Source organism: Muntiacus reevesi, chromosome 11 (assembly GCF_963930625.1).
Source record: "Muntiacus reevesi chromosome 11, mMunRee1.1, whole genome shotgun sequence".
Classification (NCBI taxonomy): Eukaryota; Metazoa; Chordata; class Mammalia; order Artiodactyla; family Cervidae; genus Muntiacus; species Muntiacus reevesi.
The window spans coordinates 19,287,410-19,300,854 of record NC_089259.1 but is presented as its reverse complement, the minus strand read 5'-3'; the positions used below and the strand labels follow the sequence as shown (position 1 = coordinate 19,300,854).

The 13,445-nt window shown below is 47.9% G+C and overlaps 1 protein-coding gene across 1 annotated transcript in view; it reads right to left on the bottom strand.

Annotated features, from left to right (window-relative positions):
- Positions 1 to 3,304: 3,304 nt before the first annotated feature.
- FAM124A (family with sequence similarity 124 member A) overlaps positions 3,305 to 13,445 on the bottom strand; it is a 110,579-nt gene continuing 100,438 nt past the window's right edge. Inside the window, exon 4 of the mRNA XM_065901910.1 lies at positions 3,305 to 6,970. Coding sequence (XP_065757982.1) covers positions 6,170 to 6,970 — 801 coding nt within the window. The 3' untranslated portion in view covers positions 3,305 to 6,169. The remainder of the gene's footprint in view (positions 6,971 to 13,445) is intronic.

The following is a 13,445-nucleotide window of genomic DNA, read 5'->3' as shown; positions in this document are numbered from 1 at the left end:
TCCAGCCACACAGACTAGAACCACGGGTAGAGCCTGCACTCTCCCGGGAGGATGTCTCATCAGTGGCTCTCCATTTGCCAAAGAGATCTGGTCTCAAGAGACCGGAGGAGGCCAGCTTCCAGGCTTCCTGCCTAGGACCAAGTTGCCTTCTTCCCAGTGTGACTTGAGATGTCCAGGGAGGCTCACCCAAAGCATGAGGTTGTGTCCACGCCTCCAGCCTTTGTAAACTCCATCCTTCAGCCAAGGAAACCTCCCAACTTGGACCAAAGTCATCACCCTACAGAGAAAATCCCTCATGAAAACCCCCCTTCTGAGAACGTGATTTCATTTTTATTTTATATTGGAGTATAGCTGATTGAAAATGTTGTATTCATTTCAGATGTACAGCAGAGTGATTCAGTTATGTATATACATGGTATCTGTTCTTTTTCAAATTCTTTTTCCATTTCGGTTATTACAGAATATTAAGCAGAGCTCCCCTGTGCTAGGTCCTTATTCTTTTTTTCTTTAAAATATTCATTTATTTTTGGCTGTTCTGGGTCTTCGTTGCTGCAGGAGGGTTTTCTCTAGTTGCAGCAAGCAGGGGCTATTGTCTGGTTGTGCTGCATGAGCTTCTCATTACAGCGGCTTCTCTCGTCGCAGAGCATGGAGTCTAGGGCTCACAGCCTCACAGACTTAAGCTCTAGAGCACAGGCTTAATAACTGTAGCACACGGGTTTAGTTGCTCCAAGGCATCTTCTGGGACCAGAGATTGAACCGATGTCCCTTGCGTTGCAAGCTGGATTCTTAACCCCTGGACCACCAGGGAAGCCGGTTATTCGTTTTACATACATCAGTGTGTACATGTCAACCCCCAAATCCCAATCTATCCCTCCTCCTCACCCCTTCTGCCCTGGTAACCATAAATTCATTCTCAGTTTGTGAGGAGACAGTGATAGCATACCTCTTTGCTAAGAAAAACTTGGTTTCTGTTGAGACATAGCATCGAGGCAACTTAAATTACAATGAAATAAGGCAGTGTCACTGGAGTTTCTAATTATATTAATAAACATGAACCACTAGGCTGCTCATTTTTCCCTTTTTGCTTTGGCTTCTAGGAAATTCATCTGCAGCAGTTTTCTTTACCGTTGGCATATTTCTACTCTTTCTTTCCCTTAGCCCCGATTTCCTATTTCTCTTTTCATCGTCTTATGTCACTGTAATTTCAATGGCTTCAATACCTTGTGGAAACAAAATAATTAAATGCAGAATAATAAATGGAAGTGAAGCGCCTCCAGTGTTCATCGGGGCGGAGTCTTTTGCAAAGCAAAGGGCAGTCGCTGGCCCTCCTGGGCAAGGCGGCCACTAGGTGGCACCAAAGCTTTCCTGCAGCCATCCTTAGGCGATCTGGCCTACAAGTGTTTCTGTATAACGGGGGACTTCTTGGACTGTGCTAACCACGTTTCGAGTTGCTCCTCTCCACAATGCTCTGGGTGTAGTTCTAGGGCCTGGGCAAAGCTAACCTAAGGGAGCCTGGTTGGCTTCTTTCAGGTGTTCAACATATAAAATCAATGTTTCCAATAACGTGAGGCGAGTCTGAACCAGATCAGGTCAATTGGGGGCCATGTGTCCCCCATGGAAGCAGCTCCATTAGTGATGCCATCCGGGAGAGCGGGAGGTGGGACCCTCCTCACAAATGGAGAGTTTAGGGGGTGTGTTATGGGGGCACGGGGAAGGGGCTTTTTGGCTTCCCCGGTGCCTGGTGACTTCGTCTGAAATGAACATACTTCCCTAATGTTGGGCACATGACTGGACAATAGTTATCACACCTGTGAAATAGAAACTGACTTTTAAAGGACCCAAGGGTGCCAGCATTAATTTCCATTAATGTTTGCTTCCATTATTCACTCAGAGAAATTATGTCATTCAAAGCCATTTTGTAAAAAAGCCTTCTGTGGAAGCTGGAAGAATGTAATTCTATAAAAAACCTTTAAATTCAGGTTCTTGATTCTTCTTGAATCCATGTGTTATAACTGTGACAAAAGATGTTTCCTTTGAGAAGCCATTTTTATTCATGTCAATTTCTTGTTTTTTCAAGCGTCTAATAGTATCTGATCAGTTGTGTTTCCAGAGAATTAAAGAGGAGTAGAATACTGCAAATCATTGAGGGGCGTATTTATGTCCAGACCGGGACCGTGGAGCAATGTGACCCTGGGCAGGGGTGGGGGTCGGGAGGGTGGGGGGCGCAGGGAGGCGGCCGTCTAGCTTTCCACTGTTCTCCTGAAATTTGGACTTGGATCTCTGGCCAGAAGTGGCTCTGATTAGTGTTCCGAGGCCTTGTGAGGGAGAAGCTCTCAACGGTTTTATTTGCTGTAAAAAAAAATCTCTTCTAGAAATTCTATGAGTCTACTCAGGTGCCTTTTACCTGGTGGATTGGAGAATTCATTCATCTACAGAAGGCCCAGTAGGAGAACAGGAAGTACTTGGATTTCTCCTGTTTGACGAGGGGCTAGAAAGATCAGCCATGGGCTCAGGGGCCTTCCCGATACAAGTAAACACTTGGCCTCACCCGGAAGGTGCTGGATGGTGCAGCTCAGCAGGCTTCCACGTGACTGCACCCCTGTCCTTGGGTCTCAGGGATCAAGCAGTCCCCAGTGCTACCACCCCTCTGTTGACCACACATCAACCCCTCCACCATCACAAAAGTCTCTTCAGGGGCTCACCACGCTCCTCCATGGGAGACCCAACTGGGGTGACCCAGGGTGGTTTCTGTAGGGCTTGGACCTGGTCCATTAGGGACCCCCAAGAAACATTTGATCTTTAAAGCAGATACTAAGTAGTGATACTAGTGGATACTAGGTGGATCTTCCTGGTGGCTCAGATGGGAAAGAATCCGCCTGCAATGCAGGAAACCCGGGGTCAATCCCTGGGTTGGGAAGATCCCCTGGAGAAGGGAATGGCAGCTCACTCCAGTATTCTTGCCTGGAGAATTCCATGGACAGAGGAGCCTGGTCCATGGGGTCGCAGAGAATCGGACATGACTGAGCGACTAACACTATTACACTACAGGTGGGAGACCACGGTGGAAGCATGAGCAGCAGTTTGGGGAGTCTTATATGGAAAAGGGGCAAGTAAGGGATGGCCTGTGAGCTAGACCGGGGCACTTATTAACACGACCCCTGGGGCAATGCTGGGGAGAGAAATGCAAGGTCAAGGAGACATGTTACTGGTTAAACAACAAGAAACTACAGTTAAAATACAGATCTTCCATCGAGAATTGTCTTTTCCAGGAGAAAAATAATTTATGAGATGACCTCAGCTTTTGAAAATTGAACAAATTTATTGAGCACCTACTGTATGCCAGCCAGCATCTATCACAGTAATAATTTGAAAGGGAGAGGATTCCCCAGGGAGTATCAGGAACCCTCCTGGATGAGGACAGCACTGGAGGTGGGTCAGCAAAGGGAGCTGAGCCCCAGGAGTGCCTCTGGAGCTCCTCCTCGCCAGAGAGACTGCTGTCTGCAGGGAGGGGCGTGTCTGAGTGAGGATGTGAGGTCTTCTCTCCCTTCTCATGTTACGGGGGCATCTTGCATTTCCTGTTATGGAAAAGGTTTGCTGACATCCTTTGCTGTCACTCAGTTTGGTAGACTGCACTGTGCTGCAGCGGGGGAGTCAGTGAGAAAGGGTGAAGGCAGACTGCATCCGAATTGGCTCCGAAGCATCCGTAGGGTGTGGGTGTGAATGTTCTGAGCTAAGGGTGCTGCTGAAGGGTGAAGACTGGAGGAGCCATCGCCTGGCTGACAGTCCACTCATGGATGCCCCGGTGACTTTACTGTGCTGAGCTTGCCTCCTGGTCCTTGGGGGCTACGTCAGCACCTGAATGGTTAGCATGTTGCTTTGCATCCTCAGCTACAGGCCGTGAGTCCCGTTTCCTAGCAGCAGGTAGAAAGCCAGTGACTTTCTAGGCATCATCTCTGCAGAAAGAAGCCCCGCACTGCTCTGAGCCCTGTGGTTCTGTAGTCATCAGCGTGGTCCCAGGAGTGTAGACCTCTGTTCTTCATCGTTGACTGTGGCTGAGATCTCAAGTCTCAAGTCAACCTCAGTCGAACACAAGGGCTGGCCAACTATGACTCTCAAGCCAAATCTGACCCTCCACCTGTTCTTGTAAAATAAATTTTCTTGGAACTCAGCCGCTTCCCTTCATTTACATATCCTTGGCTGCTTTCACACTATCATGACAGTTCAGTAGTTTCGACAGAGACCGTATGACTGGCAAAGACTAAAATATCGATTATTTAGCCCTTTATAAAAAGTTTGCTCAGTCCTGGTGTAGAATTATAAAAGATCATAATTTTATGTATTTAAATCAGAGTACAGTATTGTCATCCGTAGTCCTGGAAGGGCTTCCCTGGTGGCTCAGTGGTAAAGAATCCACCTGCCAATGCAGAAAAGAGAAGACACAGGTTTGATCCCTGGGTTGGGAAGATCCCCTGGAGGGGGCATGGCAATCTGCTCCAGCATTCTTGCCTGGAGAATCCCGTGGACAGAGGAACCTGGCAGGCTACAGTCCATAGGGTCACAAAGAGTCAGACACAACTTAGTGACTAAACAACAACAATCCTGGAATGTCCGGGCTGTTCGGGGTAGGAGTGAAGGTTCTCATTACAGGGACGGCAAAGACTTTGGCTCGAGTGTGGTGACTAGTGAGGGCTGCTGGGAGGATTGTGTTGAGGATTCTGAAGGCCTGTTTGGGCTGGTGTAGGCGCTTCCAGGGAGGTGTAAACTGGGCCATGAGTCATCCAGGCGAGGAGAAGGGGTGGGACGGGAACTCGGCAAGTCCATACTCTTCTTCTCCAAAGGTGCACGGCAACCAGGGACAGCTTGGTGTGGCTCCCGATGCCAGCACTTGGCACTGCTGAGGGTGGGATTGTAAACATTCCCTTGCTGGAGTGGGAGAGACGCGAGATTTGAATACCATTCACGCTGCGACAGAGGCAGGCGACTACAGGCAAGACCAAGGTCAGGTCAGAGCTCCAGCTTTAACTCAGGCTCCTCTGCACATGTGCAGCAGTGTTGGTTCAGGACGGCATCTTGTGTAAAGCTTCCCACTTGGAGAACAGGGGAGGGCATTTATTACTCAGTGCCTGATGAAAACGCCAGTTAAAATTGTTACAAATTATTTAAAAATGAAAAAATGACAATGCATGTTTACTGGAGAAAGCAGTATAAAAAGTGGCCCATTTACATATATCTGTCTAGATAGCCCTTAAATTGTGGATTTAAACATGGAAGCATCTTACGAATACCTACCCATTAAGTCTAATATCCTACTACCTGTAACCCCCATGAAGGATTTTTCCTCAGTGGTCCAGATAAATCCAGGTAGTGGTCTTCTGTAGACTCCAACTTGTTACAGTGTATGTGTTTGAAAAGTGCATTCAAATCTAGTTCTTGGAGCTCAGATTGTATTTTAAATGCACCAAGAGTCTGTTATTCAGGCTCAATCTGTATAAAGCTTATTAGCCACTTTTGCGTAAATGCTGATTTTTGGATGGTGCGTGGCATCACTGTAGTGATATGAGTGCTGAAGTGAGGTCTTACTGTAGTCTGATATATATCTCCTGTTTTACTAAGGTGACTCTTATCACTGCAACAGTTCCTAGAAATCGTCAGGGCCACTGCTCCCTGGTAGGGTAAGGAGAATCCACTAAGTGGACATCACGAGCACTGACCTCTCCTCCAAGTTGTTTGCTCTCTTTCTCACATTGAGCATTTTGGCTTTAGTTGTTTTTCCTTCATGTCATGAAAAGTTATGCAATCAGCTCCAGCTGACTAGGTTTTCTTTTCAAATAATTATAGGAAGCATTTAAATTCTGTAAGTGCATTAAACCATATCCCAAATGGAATTGAGTATTTAAAAAATATATTTTATGACCTAAAAGTTCGTTGAGAATTTATTTGCATAAAAATCCCAGTATCTTTATCGACTCTTAAAATGCCATTGAGTGCCTAGAAATACACCTCAGGGGTGAGAAAGGCTGGCCTGCAAGGGTGTTAATGACCCATGAGACAGATCATCAGACTCCAGGCGGGCCTGGGGGAGCTGGACTGAGAACACGATGGCACCAGACCCCAGGAGGGCAAGGTGGGACCTGAGCCTGTGGCTCTGAAAGACACAAGTGGGGGGTGCTCAGATGTAGAATTCCTCCGTGTCATTGTCCCCGCATCCGGCCAGCACCGAGGGTGCTGGGACGTCTCTGCCAGTCTGCCGGGCCTGGGTGGCATCGGAAGGGAGTTCTGGGGGTGACTCTGTGAGCGAGGAGGTGTCCGAAGCTGGGGGAGCGGCGACGGCTGTGGCCGAGGAGCTGGAAGGCCCTTTGAAGAGGGGGAGGGTGGCCCAGGGGCCCCCCGCGGTCTCGCCGCCCCCACTGGGCAGGGGTCCTTCTCTGAAGCCCCTGCGCTCTGACCAGAGGCCGCTGCCTCGTTCCGGGGGGCGCGGCGCTTCCTCGGGGCTGCAGAACCTGCTGGGTGCCGAGTAGGCAGAGACCACGGACAGGTCGGAGGAGGAGAGCCGCAGCCCGGTGTCCACGTCCGTCTCCTGGGCCCCCTCCAGGTCATCGATGGAGAGGAGGTGGCCGTGCCCCCGCTCCGGCGCCCTCTGCCCCCCGCCGCCGGAGCTTGCAGACCGCTGCGCCTCCGCCGCGGAGGCCGGGGAGGGGTCTCCGGTGGGCAGACAAAACAAGGACTTGCTTCGCTGGAAAGACCAGGGGAGGCATGGAGGGCAGGTGGCTCGTCTGGCAAACTCCTGCGGGTGCCTGGTAGACGGACCTGCCTGGCCGAGCGCCGGGTGTGACGCGTCCAGTGGCGGCTGCGGGCGGCCTGGGGTCCGGCTCTGCGCGGTGGCGCGCGGGGAAGACGTGGAGCCGGGTTTCTGCTCTGAGGCCTGGTGAGCCCTGCCGGGTTTGGGGCGCTTCCTGTGCCCCTTCTGTGCCTGCAGGGGCAAGAGAGGACACCGTTATCAGTGCGGCCCGGGGGTCCACCTGGCAACGGGGATTCATTGCTAAACAGAACAGGAAACATACTTTCTGATGGTTGGAAACTTCCAGAACTGTCTCGGCAATAAAGCAACGACAGAAATGTCACTGGGGCTTCCCAGTGCCCCGGTGGTAAAGAACCCGTCTGCCAATGCAGGAGACGTAAGAGACAGGGGTTCGATCCCTGCGTGGGGAAGATCCCCTGGGAGAGGAAATGGCAACCCACTCCAGTATTATTGCCTGGAGAATCCCATGGACAGAGGAGCCTGGTGGGGCCCAGTCTGTGGGGTCGCAAAGAGTCGGACACATCTGAGCACATACACATACATACAGAAATTTCATTCTCCAAATTCTGAAGTGAAGACAGAGATTGCAGAGCTTGGGGGAAGGCAGATGGGATTTCTTAGTCTGAGCAGACGTCCCCAAACCCAGGAGGAGAGGGAGTCTCTTGTCACGACAGGGATTATGACCTCTTCCAGCGCACACGCAAGGATATTCCATGGATTAGCGACAAGCCTGAGGCCTGGCTGAGTGGGACAGAGGATGCAGGGATTACCATTCCATGTACAGGGGATGCTCGAAGGGTCTGCTTCCGTCTGGCCGAAGCCCCAGCGTTTGGACATGCTCCCAACCGACGACAGAGTGGAAACGTCAGGATGGGGCTTGATCCTAGTACACGTGTGACCGTCGGGACACATCCCAGGGGCGGCCCTTGGTTCAGGGCGGTAGACCTTCGTTGAGTGAGGGGCTATCAGGAAATCTGCATGTATTGACTTGCTTTAGGAACCACTGAGTCCTCTGTGTCCCCTTTCAGAAACTGTAAGGGGAAGGGGGCAGCTGACTACTGACCAATCCCATGGATGCCCCCTGGGGCAAGGGCAAGCCCCCAGGGGTCAGTCAGTTTCATCCTTCAGCAGCTCAGCCCTGACCTCCTGTCCTCTCCCCCACCTTCCCTGCAGCTCTGCAGGAGTTTCTGTTGTACAGAATTAATTGGGAACCTCTCTTCCAATGGATGTTCCCACCTGGGGCTGCTGCTCTCAGGTTCCTCCCACCCCAGTCTGCTCCCCAGGCCTCCGGGGCAAACTTACTATGCAAAATTTCAGTTAAATAATGGATGTGGGGACAGTGATTCTGGTTCTGTTTAGTATATAGGATCATTTCATTTATTGTTCAGTTGCTCTTTTGTGTCTGACTCTTTGAAACCCCGTGGACTGCAGCAGGTCAGGCTCCCCTGCCCTTCACCATCTCCTGGAGCTTGCTCAAAATCATGTCCATCAAGTCGGTGATGCCATCCAACCATCTCGTCCTCTGTCACCCCCCTCTCCTTCTGCCCTGAATAAATTTCATTTATGAATTTCCAAATAAGGAAAGAATTTTTTTTTTTTAAACACTCAAGTACAGTTTACTCCAAGGGATATTTCCCGGCTCTCTGCAAGATTCTGAGACCCTGGCCCTACCCTGGACAGCACACACCCCCGTCCCCCTGTTACACAGGAACCTGGTCTTCCCACAGCCACTTGGGAAGTTTAGTTCAACGTCCTGTACACCTATTTGTACCTGTTACAGGTAAAGGGGGGGAAACTAGAGTGAGAAGGACTGTTTTCAACCACAGGAAGCACATTTCATTGAAAGGACAGGAGACAAAAAGAACTCAGACAGGAACCCGTGATGACGGGCACAGCGGTAGGGTGGAGGGGGAGAGGCCATGCCTGTCCGTGGGGCGGAGGAGTGTCCGTGGAGGCGGGCGTGGACGTGGGCAGCTGTCCGTGCTAGTGGGAGGCACAGGTAGAGAGGAGGCTGGGTGAGAGAGAGATGCCAAGACAGACAGAGGCTGACACTTGGCAGGTAATTGAGGGAGTTGTGACGGGCAGGGAGCCAGCAGTTTGAATGATTAGAGACCAGGTGCTTGGAAGGCAGTGCTGTGGGTCAGCCTGGGGCTGGAGTCTAATAGTGGTCAAGGAGACCCTGACCACCTGGGTAAGAAATCCACAATCTTATCCTTTTGCTGGGGTCATATTAAGTCTTGATTATGTGCCCCCCCCCCCATAGGATCATTCCTTTCATTCTTGAGATCTTTGCTTAGCTTCAGATATTTCTTAATCCTATAAATAGACTTATTGACTCACTTTTTTTTCCAATCAATATTAAATGAGGGTCTTTCCTGCAGAGCTTCTCATCTGGACTGCTTAAGCTTTGACGGGGTTATTAAAGGTGTGCCAACGTATGGGTCTCTTTCAGTGGCAGCCTCTTGCCATGTAACTATTATCATTTTTTATGTGTTCTGATGTGGAAAAGGTCTGGAGGACCAGGCAGAGATAATTTTGAATAAGACAAGATATTGAACCCCCACAAGTAACAATACAACACTGAAATGTATTGAAGTAAGCCACAATGATAAGTTCAGTTCAGTGGCTCAGTTGTGTCTGACTCTCTGCGACACCATGGACTGCAGCACGTCAGGCTTCCCTGTCCATCACCAACTCCTGGAGTTTACTCAAACTCATGTCCTTTGAGTCAGGGATGCCATCCAACCATCTCATCCTCTGTTGTCTCCTTCTCCTCCTGCCTTCAATCTTTCCCAGCATCAGGGTCTTTTCACATGATTCAATTCTTCACATCAGGTGGCCAACGTATTGGAGTTTCACCTTTAGCATCAGTCCTTCCATTGAATATTCAGGACTGATTTCTTTTAGGATGGACTGGTTGGATCTCCTTGCAGTCCAAGGGACTCTCAAGAGTCTTCTCCAACACCACAGTTCAAAAGCATCAATTCTTTGCTACTCAGCTTTCTTTATAGTCCAACTCTGATATCCATACATGACCACTGGAAAAACCATAGCTTTGACTAGATGAACCTTTGTTGGTAAAGTAATGTCTCTGCTTTTTATTATGCTGTCTAGGTTGGTCATAGCTTTTCTTCCAAAGAGCAAGCATCTTTTAATTTCATGGCTGCAATCACCATCTGCAGTGATTTTGGAGCCCAAGAAAATAAAATCTTTCATTGTTTCCACTGTTTCCCCATCTATGTGCCATGAAGTGATGGGACTCGATGCCATGATCTTAGTTTTCTGAATGTTGAGTTTTTTTTTTTTTTTAAAAAGCTCAATATTTTTTTTTTTTTCCAGTGGGTTTTGTCATACATTGATGTGAATCAGCCATAGAGTTACACGAATTCCCCATCCCACCTCCCTCTCCACCCGATTCCTCTGGGTCCTCCCAGCCCACCAGGCCCGAGCACTTGACTCATGCCTCCCACCTGGGCTGGTGGTCTGTTTCACCACAGATAATATACATGCTGTTCTTTCGAAACATCCCACCCTCCCCTTCTCCCACAGAGTTCAAAAGTCTGTTCTGTACTTCTGCGTCTCTTCTTCTGCCCTGCATATAGGGCCATCGTTACCGTCTTTCTAAATTCCGTATATATGTGTTAGTATACTGTAATATTCTTTATCTTTCTGGCTCACCTCACTCTGTATAATGGGCTCCAGTTTCATCCATCTCATTAGAACTGATTCAAATGAATTCTTTTTAACGGCTGAGTAATATTCCATGGTGTATATGTACCACAGCTTCCTTATCCATTCGTCTGCTGATGGGCATCTAGGTTGCTTCCATGTCCTGGCTATTATAAACAGTGCTGCGATGAACATTGGGGTGCACGTGTCTCTTTCAGATCTGGATTCCTCAGTGTGTATGCCCAGAAGTGGTATTGCTGGGTCATATGGTAGTTCTATTTGAATGTTGAGTTTTAAGCCAACTTTTTCACTCTCCTCTTTCACTTTCATCAAGAGGCTCTTTAGTTCTTCTTCACTTTCTACCATAAGGGTGGTGTCATCTGCATATCTGAGGTTATTGACATTTCTCCCAGCAATCTTGATTCCAGATTGTGCTTCATCCAGCCTGGTATTTTGCATGATGATAAAGTGAGTGGCAATATGTGAGCTCTATTGGAATGCAAAGGAGGGGGGTTGATTTTATAGAGGGGTGAGGCAGCATGGGGAGAGGGTAGAAAAAGCTTGCCTTAAGAAGTCACACTTGGACAAAACCTTGGAAAGTGAAGGAGGGTTTTGCCAACTGGAAGGCAGCAGGCATGGCATGGAAGGGCACATAGGCACAGAAGCAGCCTACACGGAGGCTGGCTCACTGAAGCAGAGGTGAGCCCTGAGGACTGACAGGAGCCTCGCCAGGGGATGCATATATATATCCTTTTTCAGGTTCTTTTCCATTTTTGTTATTATAAGATAACTGAATATAATTCACCATGCTATACAGTAAACCTTTGTTATTTTATGGGGCTTCCCTGATGGTTCAGATGGTAAAGAATCTGCCTGCAATGCAGGAGACCCAGGTTTGATCACTGGGTCGGGAGGATCCCCTGGAGAAGGAAATGGCAACCTACTCAAGTATTCTTGCCTGGAGAATCCCATGGACAGAGGATCTGGTGGGCTAAAGTCCATGGGTCACAAAGAGTTGGACATGACTGAGCGACTAACACTTTATTACTTTATAGATGGTAGGGTGCATTTGCTAGTCCCAGACTCCTGATTTATCCCTCCCTCGTGCCTTCCCCTTTGATAACTGTTAAGTTTGTTTTCTATGTCAAGGAGTCTGTTTCTGTTTTATAAATAAGTTCATCTGTATCATATTTTAGATTCCACATATAAGTGATATCATACAATAGTTCTCTTTCTCTGACTTACTTACTTTGACAATCTCTAGGTCAATACATGTTGCTGCAAATGGCATTATTTAAGATTTTCTTTTTTTTATGACTGAGTGATATTCCATTGTATGTATGTAGCACATCTTTATCCATTCATCTGTTGGACATTTACATTGCTTCCATGACTTGGCTATTGTAAATAGTGCAGCAGTGAACACTGGGATGAGTGTATCTTTTTGAATTAGAGTTTTCATCTTTTCCACATATAAGATTGCCCAGGAGAAAGATCGAGGGATTATAGGTAAGTTGATTTTTATTTTTTTAAGGAACCTCCATAATGTTTTCCATAGTAGCTGTATCAACTTACATTCCCACCAGCATTGTAGGAGGGTTCCTTTTCCTCCATGCCCTCTCTAGCATTTATTATTTGTAGACTTTTTGATGACGGCTGTTCTGACTGGTGTGAGGTGATATCTCATTATAGCTTTGACTTGCATTTCTCTAATAACTAGCAGTGTTGAGCATCTTTTCATGTACTTTTTGGCCATCTGTATGTGGTCTTTGGAGAAATGTCTATGTACGTCTTTTGCCCATTTTTGATTGGATTGGTTTTGTAAATTTTATTTATTTTTGGCTGTGCTGGGTCTTGCTGGATGGGCTTTTTTCTCTAGTTGCGGAGGCCGGGGGCTACTCTCTAATTGCAGTGCCCAAGGTTCTTATTGGGGTGGCTTCTCTTGTGGATCATGGGCTTCCGTGGTTGCAGCTCCTGGGCTCTAGAACACGGGCTCGGTAGTTGTGGCACATGGGTTTAGTTGCGCCGTGGCATGTGGGATCTTCCCAGATCAGGGATTGAACTCGTGTCTCCTATATTGGCAGGCAGATTCTCTTCCATGGAGCCACCAGGGAAGGCTTTGATTGAGCTGTTTGTATATTTTGGAAATTAAGCCCTTGTCGGTCACATTGTTTGCAAATATTTTCTCCCACTCTATAGGTTGTGTTTTTGTTTTGTTTACAGTTTCCTTTGCTGTGCAAAATCTTGTAAGTTTGATTAGGTCCTGTTTATCTTTATTTCTTCTGCCTTGGGAGACTGGCCTAAGAAAATATCACTTTGATTTATGGTAGAGAATGTTTTGCCTATGTTCTCTTCTAGGAGTTTTATGGTGTCATGTCTTATATTTATTGATAAGTCTTTAAGCCATTTTGGGGTTTCCCTGGTAAGCTTGTTGATAAAGAATTCACCTGCAATGCAGGAGACCCCAGTTTGATTCCTGGGTCAGGAAGATCCACTGGAGAAGGAGTAGGCTACCCACTCCAGTATTCTTAGGCTTCTCTGGTGGCTCAGCTGGTCAAGAATCTGCCTGCAGTGCGGGAGACCTGTGTTCGATCCCTGGGTTGGGAAGATCCCCTGGAGAAGGGAAAAACTACCCACTCCAGTATTCTGGCCTGGAGAATTCCATGGACTGTAGAGTCCATGGGGTCGCAAAGAGTTGGACATGACTGAGCAACTTTCACTTTAAACCATTTTGAATTTTTCTTTTTTTTTTGTATGATGTGAGTGTCCAAACTTCACTGGTTTACAAGCAGCTGTCTAGCTTTCCCAGTACCACTTCCCTCCATTGTATATTCTTGCCTCCTATGTCAAAGATTAATTGACTCTAGGTGTGTGGGTTTAATCTGGGCTTTCTATTCTGTTCCATCGATCTATATGTCTGTTTTTGTGCCAGTCCTGTAGTGTTTTGATTATTGTAGCTTTGTAGTATCGTCTGAAA